This window comes from Stenella coeruleoalba, assembly GCF_951394435.1.
Source record: "Stenella coeruleoalba genome assembly, chromosome: 11".
Classification (NCBI taxonomy): Eukaryota; Metazoa; Chordata; class Mammalia; order Artiodactyla; family Delphinidae; genus Stenella; species Stenella coeruleoalba.
The window spans coordinates 62,967,061-62,981,611 of NC_137157.1; the positions used below are offsets into that span (position 1 = coordinate 62,967,061).

At 48.0% G+C, this 14,551-nt stretch overlaps 1 protein-coding gene across 2 annotated transcripts in view; it reads left to right on the forward strand.

Annotated features, from left to right (window-relative positions):
- The window catches only part of FAIM2 (Fas apoptotic inhibitory molecule 2), a 41,480-nt gene that overhangs the window by 26,534 nt on the left and 395 nt on the right, over positions 1 to 14,551 (forward strand). The window contains exon 12 of one of the 2 annotated variants that reach the window (XM_079937307.1): positions 2,891 to 6,470. The exons of the other annotated variant lie outside the window; for it this stretch is intronic. Within the exon in view, the coding sequence (XP_079793433.1) occupies positions 2,891 to 3,040 (150 nt within the window). The 3' untranslated portion in view covers positions 3,041 to 6,470. Of the gene's footprint in view, positions 1 to 2,890; positions 6,471 to 14,551 lie in introns of those variants that run through there. 2 annotated transcript variants of the gene reach the window in all.

The window sequence follows — 14,551 nt, forward strand, 5'->3', positions numbered from 1 at the left end:
TATGACTTTGGCAGGATTGGGGAATTTTTTTTTAATTTATTTATTTTACTTATTTATTTTTGGCTACATTGGGTCTTCATTGCTGCGCGCGGGCTTTCTCTAGTTGCGGCGACCGGGGGCTACTCTTGGTTGCGGTGCACGGGCCTCTCATCATGGTGGCTTCTCTTGTTGCGGTGCACGGGCCTCTCATCATGGTGGCCTCTCTTGTTGCGGAGCACGGGCTGTAGGCGTGCGGGCTCAGTAGTTGTGGCGCACGGACTTAGTTGCTCCTTGGCATGTGGGATCTTCCCGGACCAGGGCTCGAACCCGTGTCCCCTGCATTGGCAGGCGGATTCTTAACCACTGTGCCACCAGGGAAGTCCCCTGCTGTCCTTTTAGGTGTCAGTGGTCAATCTGGTTGTTGGCTCTCAACTGAGATCTTAGCTGCCAACTACAATGTTAACTATGACCAAGATATCTGCTCTCAGCCAACATGTTAGGGAACAGCGCTCGTCACCCAGGGAGATTATCAAGTTACTTTCCCCTATGTGAGTGCATGCTTGTAATGTAATCTCTGATCATGTCTTTTGCTTTCATGTTCCCTACAACATAGTAGATGCTCAACAAATGCTGCTGGGAATAAATGAATGGAAAGCCTTCAGCTGGCTCACAGGCATGAGGTCGCAGTGATGGGTGTTCCTGGGCAGTGGGTTGAAATTTGTGGCAGGCTCTCGCAGATAGCCCATGTAGATAAGCGTCCATGGCCCTTGGCCAAGGACAGGGGCAGAAACCATTTCATTCCTCTTTTCTGCAAGAGAAAAGCCAGCTGGCTGTTCTAGGAGGCTCCTTGGAGAGGCCACCCCCAGACCGGGTCAGGTCCAAGCCTTCTAGTTGAGAGATTCAATTTCATTAGCTCACCCAGGGGTGACCGGGCTCTGGGAAATCAACCAAGCAAGTGACTGATTGGTAAGCCAGATCAGCAGTTTATTAACTTATGCTGGCAGCCGTGACTGCGAAGCAGCCGGTAGCATTGAGTCAGCCCCTCTCCTTGCCTGTTCTTGCTACAGAAGGAAACTTTACCTGGCAATCCAAATCACACTGAGAAGGAACAGAGTAGAGTGGAGTAAAACGACACTAAAGAATAACTATAGTTGATGACACATATGCTGTGATACCTTTACCCTCAAAACCACACCCTGGTGTGGTTGTCATTACTGTCCCATTTTGCAGGTGAGGACACTGAGGTCACGTGGGTGATGGCTCCAAGCTATAGAAGCCCAAACCCAGGCGTTCCGGCTCCGGTCCTGTGTTCTCGTGCCCGGAGCAGGGCCCCCTCAGCCCTGGCTCTGGTTCTCCATTTGCCTGCTGTTAAGGCTACACAGCTTCCCTAGTGACATTTCTGCCTCCTTGCTGAGTGGCAGGAGACCTGAGTCTCAGCAGCAGCGCACACAAGTTCTCAAGGGGGCACCTCTCCTTCTGCAGATATAACAATAAAACTCCACTAACAGCCACCATTTATTAAGTGCTTACCGTGTGTCAGGCACCTTGCCAGGCACCTTGCACGCATTATCTCACTCTCACAACATCCTCAGGAGGCACGCACACTCACCTCCCTTCTGCCAAGGTGGACTCACGGGCTCACAACGACTAAATAACCTGGCCCAGGATCCCAGAGCTAGTGAGTAGCAGAGCTGAGACTGGAATCCAAGTCGGTCTGACTTTCAAGCCCATACTTGTAATCATGCCCACCTCCCCGCCCTCAAGGGTGAGATGCCTTGATGTCCCACATGCTGGAGCTGCTCCCTGTTGGAGCCTCTGGCCCCTGGGCTCCAGCCTCTGTCCATCCATCCCTTTGCCCCACTGCTCCTGCCACAATGAATTCCTCATTCTGCACACCACCGCCCTCACCTCCAGGGCTTCCCCAGGCCTGCTTAGTCTAGCAAACTCCTACTCATACTTCAAGCCCCAGGGAAAGTGTCACCTCTCCCGGGCCACCTTCCTCCTGCCCAATCAGCACTAATTATGGCATTTACCAGGTTTTATTGTAATCATCTGTAAGTGTCCCCCACTAAGTGGTGAGCCCCCGAAAGCAGGCATGGCACGGTGTTCCTCGTTGTCTCTGCAGCTCTGAGCAAGTCACTGGGGCTCTCGGGGGAGCCTGTTTCCTGGTAGGAAACACATTAACCCTGGGTGCTGCCCATAAGCTGCAGAGCAGAATGGCTAAATGAGGGGGCTCTGGAGCCAGCCTGCTTGGGTGCAGATCCTGGCTTTGCCACTTCCCAGCCCTGTAACCTTGGTTAAGTACTGAACATCTCTGGGCCTTGGTTTCCTCTAAGAAAGGTAGAATCCCTACTCAATAGGGACGTTATTAGGACAAAGTAGGCTAATGTCTGTAAAGCACCTAACAAGTGCCTGCTCCCTGCTCACTGTTACATGGAGCATTCGTTCATCCTCTGAGTAGGGCCCTGAGGGAATGCAAGAAGACTATGCCTCTGCTTGAAGGTCCCCTCCTCCAGGAAGCCTTCCCTGACCGCTGACACACTCACATTGGTCAGGTTCCCGTTATCAGCCCCCTGTGGCACTTTGTGTTTCTCTTTGTTACTCACCATACTAACAGTTACTTTCCCGCTAGACTCTAAGCTCTACGAAGTCGGGGATCTTGTCTGTCTTGTTCTTTCCTGCATTGGTGGCTGGCACATAGTAGGTGCTCAGTAAATAAGTGTTGAATTAGGGATGGAAGGTGTTGGGAAAGTGCCACATTCCGGGCTGTCACAGGAGGGTCACTGAGCAGCCAGGTAGCCCGTGATAACAAAATTGGGGGTGGGCCTGGGCTGGGACACTGGGCTCCCTTGGCCAGTGTCACAGTGACCAGACCTTCTGACCTCTCTCTCTCTCTTCCCCCTTCCCTCAGTTCCTGGCATTTGACACCCAGTTGCTGATGGGTAGCCGACGCCACTCGCTGAGCCCTGAGGAGTATATTTTTGGAGCCCTCAACATTTACCTAGACATCATCTATATCTTCACCTTCTTCCTGCAGCTTTTTGGCACCAACCGGGAATGAGGAGCCCTTCCCACCCCCGCCTTCCTTCAGAGAATGCCCCCTTGCTGGTCCTCTGACACCCCCACCCCGTGCTCCTGCCAGCCCAGATATAAAGCTAGTTGCCAGCCCAGCCTTTGGCCAGCCTGCTCACTTCCCTCAGCCAGCCCTCATCCTCACCTTCTGCAGCTTGTACCCATGCCATCAGGGGCCCTGCGGTACCCAGGTCACACCATCCCCTGTGCCACCCCTTCCCCCCAGTTATATCTCCCAAACTGAGACAGTCGAGGCTGGAAGTTCCTCTGGGTTTGAGGACCCAAGGGATGAGTGGGAGAAGCCCAGCAGGATTTCAGAGGTGGGAAAAAGATCCCAGGAAGCCTGGCCGAGGCCTGCAGCCCCACCATGATCCCTCCTGAAGTTGCCACAGCTGTAGGACTATGGGGCACACTGTCCTGTGCCCACCCCTGCCTCCTCTCCCTCCTTCCAGGTTAGGTTTTGACATTCGGTAAGAAAGGGGTGGAGAGGACAACTGGGAGACAAGATGTGGGTGCTCTGCAGTGGGGGGATGGGGATAGTGGGTGAACAGGATGGCTGTTCCAGGCTGCCTATCTTCTCTCAGCTCTGGGACCAGCGGCTTGTTCTAGGCACCAGAGCCCTGCAGCAGAGAGAGGGGCAGGAAGCCAGTACCATCTGTGCTTGCCTTGGTTTACCCTCCTGGGTCGTGACACAGAGCTATTGGGGCAGGAGGTGGGGGCAGGGGCCCTGCTACTGAGTGGGGACCTGTCCTGAGGCTCCATGGGAGGTGGGAGCAGGCAGCCAACCAACTGGGAGGCCTGGGCTCTGCAGCACCGCTAACTCACCCAGACCTGCATCCTCCTGGGAGGCGTGGCAGGACTGAAACCAACATCTGCTCACCTCTTCTCTTAAACTCCCAGGCTGCTCCCACAGACCTGAGGCCGAGTGAGGGCTTGGGCCCTGGAGGACCGGGTGTTCTAGGGAAGGGAGGCTTATCTAGCAACTGAGCCAGCCCCATCAGGAGGGAGTCCGGCCCTGCCTCCAGCCCTTCCCCATGGTCTTTCTGCCCATCTCACTTCCTAAAGCCTCCCCCCATCCTCTGCCAGTTGCTGGCTTATCCCCAGTCAGGCCTCCTGAGGCCTCCATTGGCAGTGCCCATGTCGCCGTTTCACTCCTTATCTCCTCATCTCTCCAATTTGGAAGGCGTCCAGCTGATGTTAACAACCAGGGCAAGTCCCTCCAGCTGGTCCCCATGTGATGGGGTCGGGTCTCCTTATCAGCCTCTGGGCGGCTGAGATCTCACGCAGGGTGTGCGTCAGCCACCCAGCCCCCTGCAAGTCTGCTGGGGAGTGGACCCGGGGGCCACACCTGGGGGAAGCGTGCAGCCTGCCCTTGCTAGCGGCTAACTGGGCCAGTGGAAAGTTACTGTGTGGAGTCGGGGAGGTTCAGAGTGGATACCTGGACCCTTCCTTGGCCTCTCCCTCCAGGGTTGCCTCTCTCCCCATATGCCGGTGGCTCTGTTTGCCCCTGGGGGTGGGGGGATAACTAGGTATGCTATCTAGGTGCTCCTGATCCCTCCCTCTCCGCCCTTCCTATTTCCAACTTGTAAGAAATATTGCAGAAGCATTTGAAGTTTTGTTCCATCTCGGGTATGAGGAGAGAGGGAACCAAGAATGGATGGCGGTGTTGGTGTGTGAGATAAAGGCAACTGGGAGCACAGGAGGGATGCGCCCCGCGTGCTGGTCTAAATTAATCCATACGGCAACCCTACGAGGGTAGTACTCAGTGCATCCCCATTGCAGAGAGGAAAGCTGAGGTGATGGAGAGGCTAACAGACTGGATGGGGGCTGGAATGAGACTGGATGGTCAGGCCCTGACAGCTCGGGGGATTCGTCGTCCTCATTACCACCCCTGGCCTTCCCTCCCCACCCCACCCCAGTTACCACCACCAGATTTTGTACTCTGTAGTTTCCACCTTCTAAACACAAGCTGGGAAGCAGGATTCTGGTGTCTGATTTCCAGCCTCATTGCCAACGGGCTCATGGTATTAAGCAAGTGTTTCTTACTGACTGTGATTCAGTTTTCCTGTCAGCAAGATGGAAGACCGTGGCCAGAGTGCCGCAGGGACAGGCACCAGAACATTTATTTGCGCTGACTTCCTTATCCAGTTGCCACCTCTCCTCCGAGGTCCCCTCGATTCCTCTCCTAATCTCCAGTTCCAGTGCTAGAGGGGTTACTTCCCCCACCCCTTGCCCTGTAATTCTCAGCCTGGGCCTTGGTCATGCTTCCCAGAATCCACTTGTCAAAGCCCTCCTCTTCCTAGGACAGTTTATGCAGAATTTGGCGTTTACGCAGCTTTTCCAAGGCTGAGCTCCAAAAGCGTGAAGGGGAAAGCAAGTACTCAGCAATATACAATGTGACAGGGCAACTCAGGGCCATCGCATAGCAGAGTATGCTGCGGAGTCCCTTATTCTGGGTCCTGAGAGGGGTCCAGGACATGCTGAGCTGGCAGCAGAGCCAGGGCTGAGGCTCCTGTGTTCCACCTGCACTGAAGCCATGAGGCACCCCAGGGACACCTGGATGGGCCTTGGAAGGAGGAAGGGTGGGGAACAGGAATGCAGGATTTCGAGAAACAGAGAAACCGAAGCTGGGCAGGTGGCACAAGCTGCCGAGGAGGAGAGGAGCCTGCTTCCCTGCCCAGGAAGGGGTGGGTTGGATTTTATAAAACTGCAGGCAGCCGAGAATCTGACCATCTGTGATGCAGGTCAGAGGTCTCTTACTGAGGGGAAAACAGAGCAAAAGATCCTCTCCTGGGGATTGTAGATGGGGGGGCCAGGGAGGTACACACAGGTCCCTGGCCTCTAGCACCGATTCCCAGGCTCAGGTGTGGCGCCTGTATCGCCTGGGGAAGCCCCTGGAATCTTGGTTCTGCCATCCTCGTCTTTTGCTCCTGGGGGCATCAGGATCAGACAGACACCCTTGTTCCAAAAGGCTCCACCTCTCCCCTCCCTGGCCCACCTGGGATTTCACTCAAGCACTTTGCTGCCCCTCAGTGGCTGCCTGAGGAAAAGCAGGGCCTGGTTCTGCAGGCGAGAAGCAGAAAGATGTGCGGCCTGAGGTTTGCGGGCCGGATCTGGCCACTGGCCTTCATTCCCTGCTCTTCTCGGATCACCCCAGACCACTCTCTGCCTCAGCCTCCTGCTGTTCCCTTTAGTCCAGCCACTGTCGTATCTCAGACGCTGTTTACCTGTCTGTTGGAAACACCCCTGTGCCACCCAGGCCCAGAGCTTTCTCTCGAGTGTCCGAGGGCAGAGACACACCCCCAGAAACAAGCCCTTCAGGCCTCAGCTCCTCCAAGTTTCCTGGGATCTGCGCTGTTCCTTTCCCTGGCCTCACCTTCCTGGTCCATGACTGACAGGAGATAAGAATAAAAGTAATAATGACACCTGAATCTTCTCCTTTGCCTGCCTTTTGCTCGTCCCCTCGGATGGCTCAGGGAGTGTGTGTGTATGTGTGTGTGGGGGAGGGGGGCAGTGTGAGGGGTTCACGCCAGAGCTGCTGCTCCTAGTGTAGCTCAGTGAGAATTAAACCTCCACGTTCCACACTGGCCCTCCTGTCAATATATATAGACCCTTGGCGGAGGCCCTTTGGATCCTTGCACCTGTGACAGCCCTGACAGAGGCTCCTCCCGACAGGAAGCCTTCCATGGAAGCCTGTTCTTTTGTGCGCAGTTCTGTTAGAAGAGTCTTCCTTATTTTGACCCAAAATCTGGTTCCCTAGAAGGAAAGCCTGTGTTGTACCTGGAAGGATCCCCAAGAACAGCGGCTTTTAGAGTTGCCTCTCCTATGAAGCCTTTCTCAGTCCTTCCCCCAGGTGCCCTGGCCACTCCCTCCTCGGACCCCTCCTGCTCTGTACCACTCTAGCTGCGTTTTAACCTCTCCTTCTGTCTCCTAGTATAAGACCTGAGCTGCTTGAAGGCATGAACTCTGTCTTGTTCCCCCTTGAATTCATAGGTCTTATGGCAAACGGCGTCAATACACAGCCTTTGAATGAATGGAATTAATGAATGAACCTCCTCCAACCCTTTTATTTTACCTAAGAGGAATCTCCGGAGCAGAGGGTGCAGTGACTTGTCCAAGCTTATACACGAGTGAGCGACCGGGGGTGGGATTACAGGGCACATGGGGTGATGATTACATTAGCAGGTTCCTCTGAGGAACTCAGGGCTGAGCTGACCTGACCTGGCTTACACCTGCCATCTTCCTCACTCAAGTCTGGCGACTCTCAGCGAACCTGTGTTTGCCCGCTCACTGATTGTCCCCTACCCCCATCCCCACACACAGACGGCTAAGATCCTCTCTCCCCAGCCCACCCTCCCCAACCCCTCCTGGGGTCTCTGCTTTCTTTTCTGGGAAAACTCTGCCAAAAGGAGCGAACCTCACCCTGTCTCAAAACAAAGAGGACTTTGGACTCCTGAACTTCGGTGGACAGGAAGCAAGCTGAGAAAACGATTCAGAGGCCCCACCCCGCTCAGAGGCCTCCCCTTCCCACAGCTCCACAGCTCCTCAGCGCTTGCTTTCCTGCTGGGGCCACTTTAAAGCACATTCACTTGGGACTCTCAGCTAAATGGTCTGGAGCTGTTGGGTATGGTTTCTCTTCTGCAACACTCCTGGTGATTTCTCCCTCTCCTATCTTCTGCCGGCTATGGAAGTGCTTTGTACACAGTAGGTGCTCTGTGCCCCTTTGTTAGCTCCTTTTTCCACCACGCTAGGGAGGCATGTGTGGGTGCTCTAGCCAAGAGACCAGGCTGAGCCCGGTCTTCCAGCCATGCTCACCAAGTGGCAGCCATGTGAGGGAGGAAGCCAATTTGGAAGTAGATTCTCTCACTCCAGCCCCCAGACATTTGAGTCTTCCCAGTTGAGGCCCAAGACATCATAGAGCAGAGACAAACCATCCCCTATGTCCCCTGTTCAAATCCTAATCAACAGAATCTGTGAGGACAACAAAATTGTTGTTGTGTTATGACACTAAGTTTGAAGTAGTTTGCTATGCAGCAACAGATAACTGGAACAGAATCTGTTCCCTGGAAGTGAGGCACTGCCATGACAAAACTTCAAACACACAGCATTGATTTTGGGACCAGGTGGTAGGAGATGCCTGACAAGTCTCAATGAGACTGTTAAGGAAAGCTTGAAGGGCTTCCAGGAGACTGCATATGAAGGTTCAAAGGAAATTGAGGAAAATAGAATTGAAACCCGGAGGGACACAGACCCTTGTTATGTCATGGTAGAAAGTTGAGCAAAACTTTAATCTACACTCATGTGAAAAATAGAAAAAAATACCTAATGAACTGGTGGATCTGGCTAAGATGATTTCCAGGTAGAACGCTGAAAGGGTCAGTTGGCTTGTTTTGGCTTTTTATCACAAGAAACAGACAGTGAGAGAAAACCTAAAGAAGGAATATTGTATTCCTTCTCAAGCTTCTCAATCCCCAACTTCTGCATAAACTGTCCTAGGAAGAGGAGGGCTTTGACAAGTGGATTCTGGGAAGCATGACCAAGGCCCACACATTGTATATATGTGCCACATCTTCTTTATCCATTCATCTGTCGATTGACACTTAGGTTGCTTCCATGTCCTGGCTATTGTAAATAGTGCTGCAATGAACATTGTGGTACATGACTCTTTTCGAATTATGGTTTTCTCAGGGTATATGCCCAGGATTGATGGGTCATATGGTAATTCTATTTTTAGTTTTTTAAGGAACCTCCATACTGTTCTCCATAGTGGCTGTATCAATTTACATTCCCACCAACAGTTTGCTTGTTTTTTATATTCCACATATGAGTTAAGTCATGTGGTAGTTCTCTTTTTCCATCTGATTTATTTCACTTAGCATAGCACACTCAAGATCCATCCATGTTGTCACAAATGGCAAGATTTCATCCTTTTATAGCTGAGTAGTATTCCACTCTGGGAATCTTTATCCATTCATCCACTGGTGGGCACTTAGGTTGTTTCCATATCTTGGCTATTGTAAATAATGCTGTGATGAACATAGGGGTACTTATATCTTTTCAAGTTAGCATTTTCTTATTCTTTGGATAAACACCCAGAAGTGGGATTGCTGGATCATTTCTAGTTTTAATATTTTGAGGAACTGCCATACTGTTTTCCATGGTGGCTGCACCAATTTACATTCCCACCAACAGTGCCCAAGGGCTTCCTTTTCTCCTCCTTGCCAACACTTATTTCTTGCCTTGTTATTTATTCTAACAGGCATGAAGTGATATCCATTGTGGTTCTGATTTGCGTTTCTCCAATAGTTAGTGATGTTGAGCATCTTTTCATGTGCCTGTTGGCCATCTGTAGGTCTTCTTTGAAAAAATGTCTATTTAGCTCCTCTGCCCATTTTTTAATCAGGTTGTTTGGTTTTTTGTTGCTGAGTTGTATGAGTTCTTTATATATTTTGGATATCAACCCCTTAATGGATATATCATTTGCAAATATCTTCTCCCATTTGATAGGTTGTCTTTTTGTTTTGTTGAGGGTGCAGAAGTTTTTAGTTTTATGTAGTCCCATTTGTTTATTTTTGCTTCTGTTTCCTTCGCCTGAGGAGACATATCTAGGAAGATATTGTTAAGACTGATGTCAAAGAACATACTGCCTTTTTACAAAATTTATGTAATTTTTGGTATAGAAAAATTAGTAAATCTAGATAAAACAAATAATAAACAAATACAGGGACAAATACAGAAAACATACACGTTTTCTTCTAAGAGTTTTATGGTTTCAGGTTTTACATTTAAGTCTTTAAATCTACTTTGAGTTGATTTTTGTGTATGGTGTGAGGTAGTAGTCTAGTTTCATGTTTAAGCTGCCCAGTTTTCCCAACCTCATTTATTGAAGAGATTATACTTTCTCCATTGTATGGTCTTTGCTCCTTTGTCATAAATTAATTGTCCATAAACCCATGCATGGGTTTATTTCTGGGCTCTCAATTCTCTTACATTGATCTATGTATCTGTTTTTCTGCCAATACCATGCTGTTTTTTTTTTTTTTTTTTTGCTGTACACGGGCCTCTCCCTGTTGTGGCCTCTCCTGTTGCAGAGCACAGGCTCCGGACGCGCAGGCTCAGCGGCCATGGCTCACGGGCCCAGCTGCTCCGCGGCATGTGGGATCCTCCTGGACCAGGGCACGTACCCGTGTCCCCTGCATCGGCAGGCAGACCCTCAACAACTGTGCCACCAGGGAAGCCCAATATGGACATTTTAACAATGCTAATTCTTCCAGTCCATAAACATGAATTCCTTTCCATTTGTTTGTGTCTTCTTCAACTTCTTTCAACGTCTTACAGTGTTCAGCGTACAGGTCTTTCACCTCCTAGGTTAAGTTTATTCCTAGCTATTTTATTCTTTTTGTTGCAATTGTAAATGAAATTGTTTTCTCAATTTCTGTTTCTACTAGCTCACTGTCAATGTATAGAGACACAACAGATCTCTGTGCCCTGTCACTTTACTGTATTTGTTTTCTTTTAATATTCATTTATTTATTGGGCTGTGTCGGGTCTTAGTTGCAGCACGGGGGATCTTCATTGTGGCATGCAGGATCTTTTGTTGCGGCACATGGGCTTCTCTCTAGTTGTGGCGCGTGGGCTCTAGAGTGCGCAGGCTTAGTTGCCCTGCAGCATGTGGGATCTTAGTTCCCCAACCAGGGATTGAACCTGCGTCCCCTGCATTAGAAGGAGGATTCTTAACCACTGGACCACCAGGGAAGTCCCTGTATTTGTTTATTATTTGTTTTATCTGGATTTACTAATTTTTCTATACCAAAAATAACATAATTGTGTAATAAAATATACTGCAAAGGGAAGTTAAATAAAATAAATAGAGAAAAAAAGGAAGGAAGGAGAGAAGGATGATAAGAGGAAAAAAGGAGAAAGGGAGGGAGGATGGAAAGGAAACTATTTTTATCCATTATACAACTGATAGGCCTTTCAGTTCTGGGCAATTTTCTTGAATTATTTCTTTGCTAGTTCTTTGATTTATTTGCTAATTCTTTGACAGATAGTTTGATAGTTCCCTCAGCTTTCTCTTTCTGGAACTCTTATTATTTGGATATCAGACCACCTAAGCCAGACTATATCTTTTTTTTTTTTTTTAAAGATTTTTTTGATGTGGACAATTTTTTAAAGTCTTTATTGAATTTGTTACAATACTGCTTCTGTTTTATGGCCGCAAGGCATGTGGGATCCTAGCTCCCTGATCAGGGATTGAACCTGCACCCCCTGCATTGGAAGGCAAACTCTTAACCACTGGACCACCAGGGAAGTCCCCAGACTATATCTTTTGTCTTCTATTTTCCATCTTTGCCTTTTTTGCTCCACTTTGTAGAAGATTGCCTCAATTTTGTCTTCCAGCTACTCTATGGAGTATTTCATTTCTGCTATCATATTTTTAATTCCCAACGCTTCTGTTTGTTCTTTAAATGTTCTTTTTCCCCAATATTTTGCTGTGAGAAGTTTCCAAACATATAGAAAAGTTGAAAGAATTTTATGATAAACATAACCATCACTTGGATTCAATGTTCTTTTTCTAGCTTGTTTCATGGTTGTAATATCTCTCTTAATTCATAGAGAATGTTAGTATTTTAGGATTTGGGGGATATTTTTCTTCTCCCTGCATGGTTTTTGCTCCTCTGACTTACTTGTTTCCAGGCTATTTGAACTCTATTTTTCATGTTAGAGACTTTCCTCAAATGTCTGATGATCTAGGGTCGTCTGTTCTACTTTAAGAGTGGGCCCCCCGATGAGATACAATAGGAAGTACATCCCCACCTAGTAGTTTTCCTGCCAAAAATCAAATCTCAATCTGAACAAGATTCTAGAGCTAACCAAGAGTTCATATAGAATACAAAAGTTGAGAAAATTATTACATGACTTCTACAATCCAGAATATGGGAAATGCTACAGGATGAAATATCTAATTTCTTCAACAAATAAGCTGTAAGGTTTTTATTTTTGTTTTGTTTTATTTTTTAAAGAGGGTGGGCACCAACAGATTGAAAGTATACAGGTATGGAAGAAATAAGATTGGCTGTATGTTTGATAATTTTTGGAGCTGAGTAGCAGGTACATGGAAATCATACCATTCTCTCTACTTTCACATACACTTGGAATCTATTTAAAAAAGAATGGGGACTTCCCTGGTGGTCCAGTGGTAAAGAATCTGCCTTCCAATGCAGGGAATGGGGGTTTGATCCCTGGTCAGAGAACTAGGATCCCACATGCCACGGGGCAACTAAGCCCACACGCTACAACTACTGAGTCCACACACCACAACTACTGAGCTCACGCGCCTCAACAAGAGACCCCATGAGATGCAAACTACAGAGCCCATGCGCTCTGGAGCCCGTGCGCCACAATTAGAGAGAGAAAAACCCACACACCACAACTAGAGAGAAGCCTGCGCACCGCGGTGAAAGGTCCCGCATGCTTAAATGAAGATCCCATGTGCCACAAGTAAGACCCAACACAGCCAAATAAATAGATAAATAAATAAATAAATTTTTTTAAAAAAATGACTGGGGCACTAAAAAGCTCTGAGCTGGTGGTGGGGTTGTCTCTGTGAGCTTCACTAGTTCTGGCTGGGCCGTTTCCCTAGAGAAACCCCAGATGTCTGTAAGTTTCCCCAAGCAGGGCTTCCCTGGTGGCACAGTGGTTAAGAATCTGCCTGTCAATGCAGGAGACAAGGGTTCAAGCCCTGGTTAAGGAAGATCCCACATGCTGCAGAGCAACTAAGCCCTTGTGCCACAACTACTGAGCCTGTGCTCTAGAGCCCACGAGCCACAACTACTGAGCCCGTGCACCACAACTACTGAAGCCCGTGCTCCTAGAGCCCGTGCTCTGCAACAAGAGAAGCCACCGCAATGAGAAGCCCGCGCACCTCAATGAAGAGGAGCCCCCGCTCCCCACAACTAGAGAAAGACCCAACAAAGACCCAATGCAGCCAAAAACTAAATTAATTAAAAAAAAAAAATTTCCCCAAGCAGGTCCTCCAGACCTCCCACTTGAAGGGTGTAACCCTGGCTGCCAGTTATCTGGAAAGTGGTAGGGCGAGAAATCTGGGGTTTTCAACATTCACTGTGTAAACTTTCACTTAAGCCTGCAGCAGGTTATCCTTTCCTCCAGTGGGCTGGTGTCCCCCAGACCAGAGATTCTCTATTTTACCCTGTTCACTTTGCTGCCGGGGTTAGAGGCAGGCGGGGGCATAGATGGCTACATTGGGTGGTGGAGAGGGTGAGGGTGTAACTGCTTCCTATATTGATTCTCTAATAATTCCTCTTATTTTTTTAACTGTTTATTTTGAAACAATTATAGATGTACAGGAAGTCACAAAAAGGTATGGTGAGGTCCCCTGTACCCTTCACTGTTTCCCTCAATGATTACATCTTATATAATTATACCACACTACTTAAACTGGGAAATTAACATTGGTACAACGTGTGTAGATAGTTCTGTGACATTTTATCACATAGATTCATGTAGCCACCGCTATAATCAAGATACAGAACCATTCCACCATCACAAACATCTCTATTAAGCCACGATGTTATGGTCACATCCACCCCCCTAACCCTAGCAAACCACTGATCTGTTTTCCATTTTCTATGATTTTTTCATTTTGAAAATGTTATATAAATGGAACCATATAGTTTGTATTTTTTGAGATTTTTTTTCACTCAGCATAATGCTTTAACATCCATCCAAATTGTTGCAGGTATCAGTAGTTCATTCCGTATTATCACTGAGTAATAGTCCATGCTATAGATGTACCACAGTTTGTTTAACCATTCACTTACTGAAGGACATATTGGTTCTTTCCAATTTTTAGCTACTACAAATAAAGCCACTATGAACAGTCTCATAAAGGTTTTGTGTGGATATAAGTTTTCATTTCTCTAGGATAAATACCCAGGAGTGTGATTGCTGGGTCATATGGTAAGTGTATGTTCATTTTTTTAAGAACAGATTTATTGAGATATAATTCACATACCATATAATTCACCTATTCAAAGTGTACAATTTAGGGACTTCCCTGGTGGTCCAGTGGTTAAGAGTCCATCTTGCAACGCAGGGGACACCAGTCAATCCCTGGTCGGGAAACTAAGATCTCGCATGCCGCAACTACTGAGCCCACATGCTCTGGAGCCGGCGCACCACAACTAAGACCCGACGCAGCCAATAAATAAATAAATATTTAAACATAAATAAATAAAGGGTACAATTTAATATTTTTTTCGTATATTTAGAAGGTATGAATAAACCATCACCACAATCTAATTTTAGAACATTTTGTCCCCCCAAAAGAAACTCTATATCCATGAACAGTTAATCCTCACTCCTCCCAATTCCAGTTGTTGTTTGTTTGTTTTTAACAATCTGCCAAACTATTTTCCAGAATGCCTGTGCCATTTGACATTCTCGCCGACAATACATGACAGATCTAATTTCTCTGCAT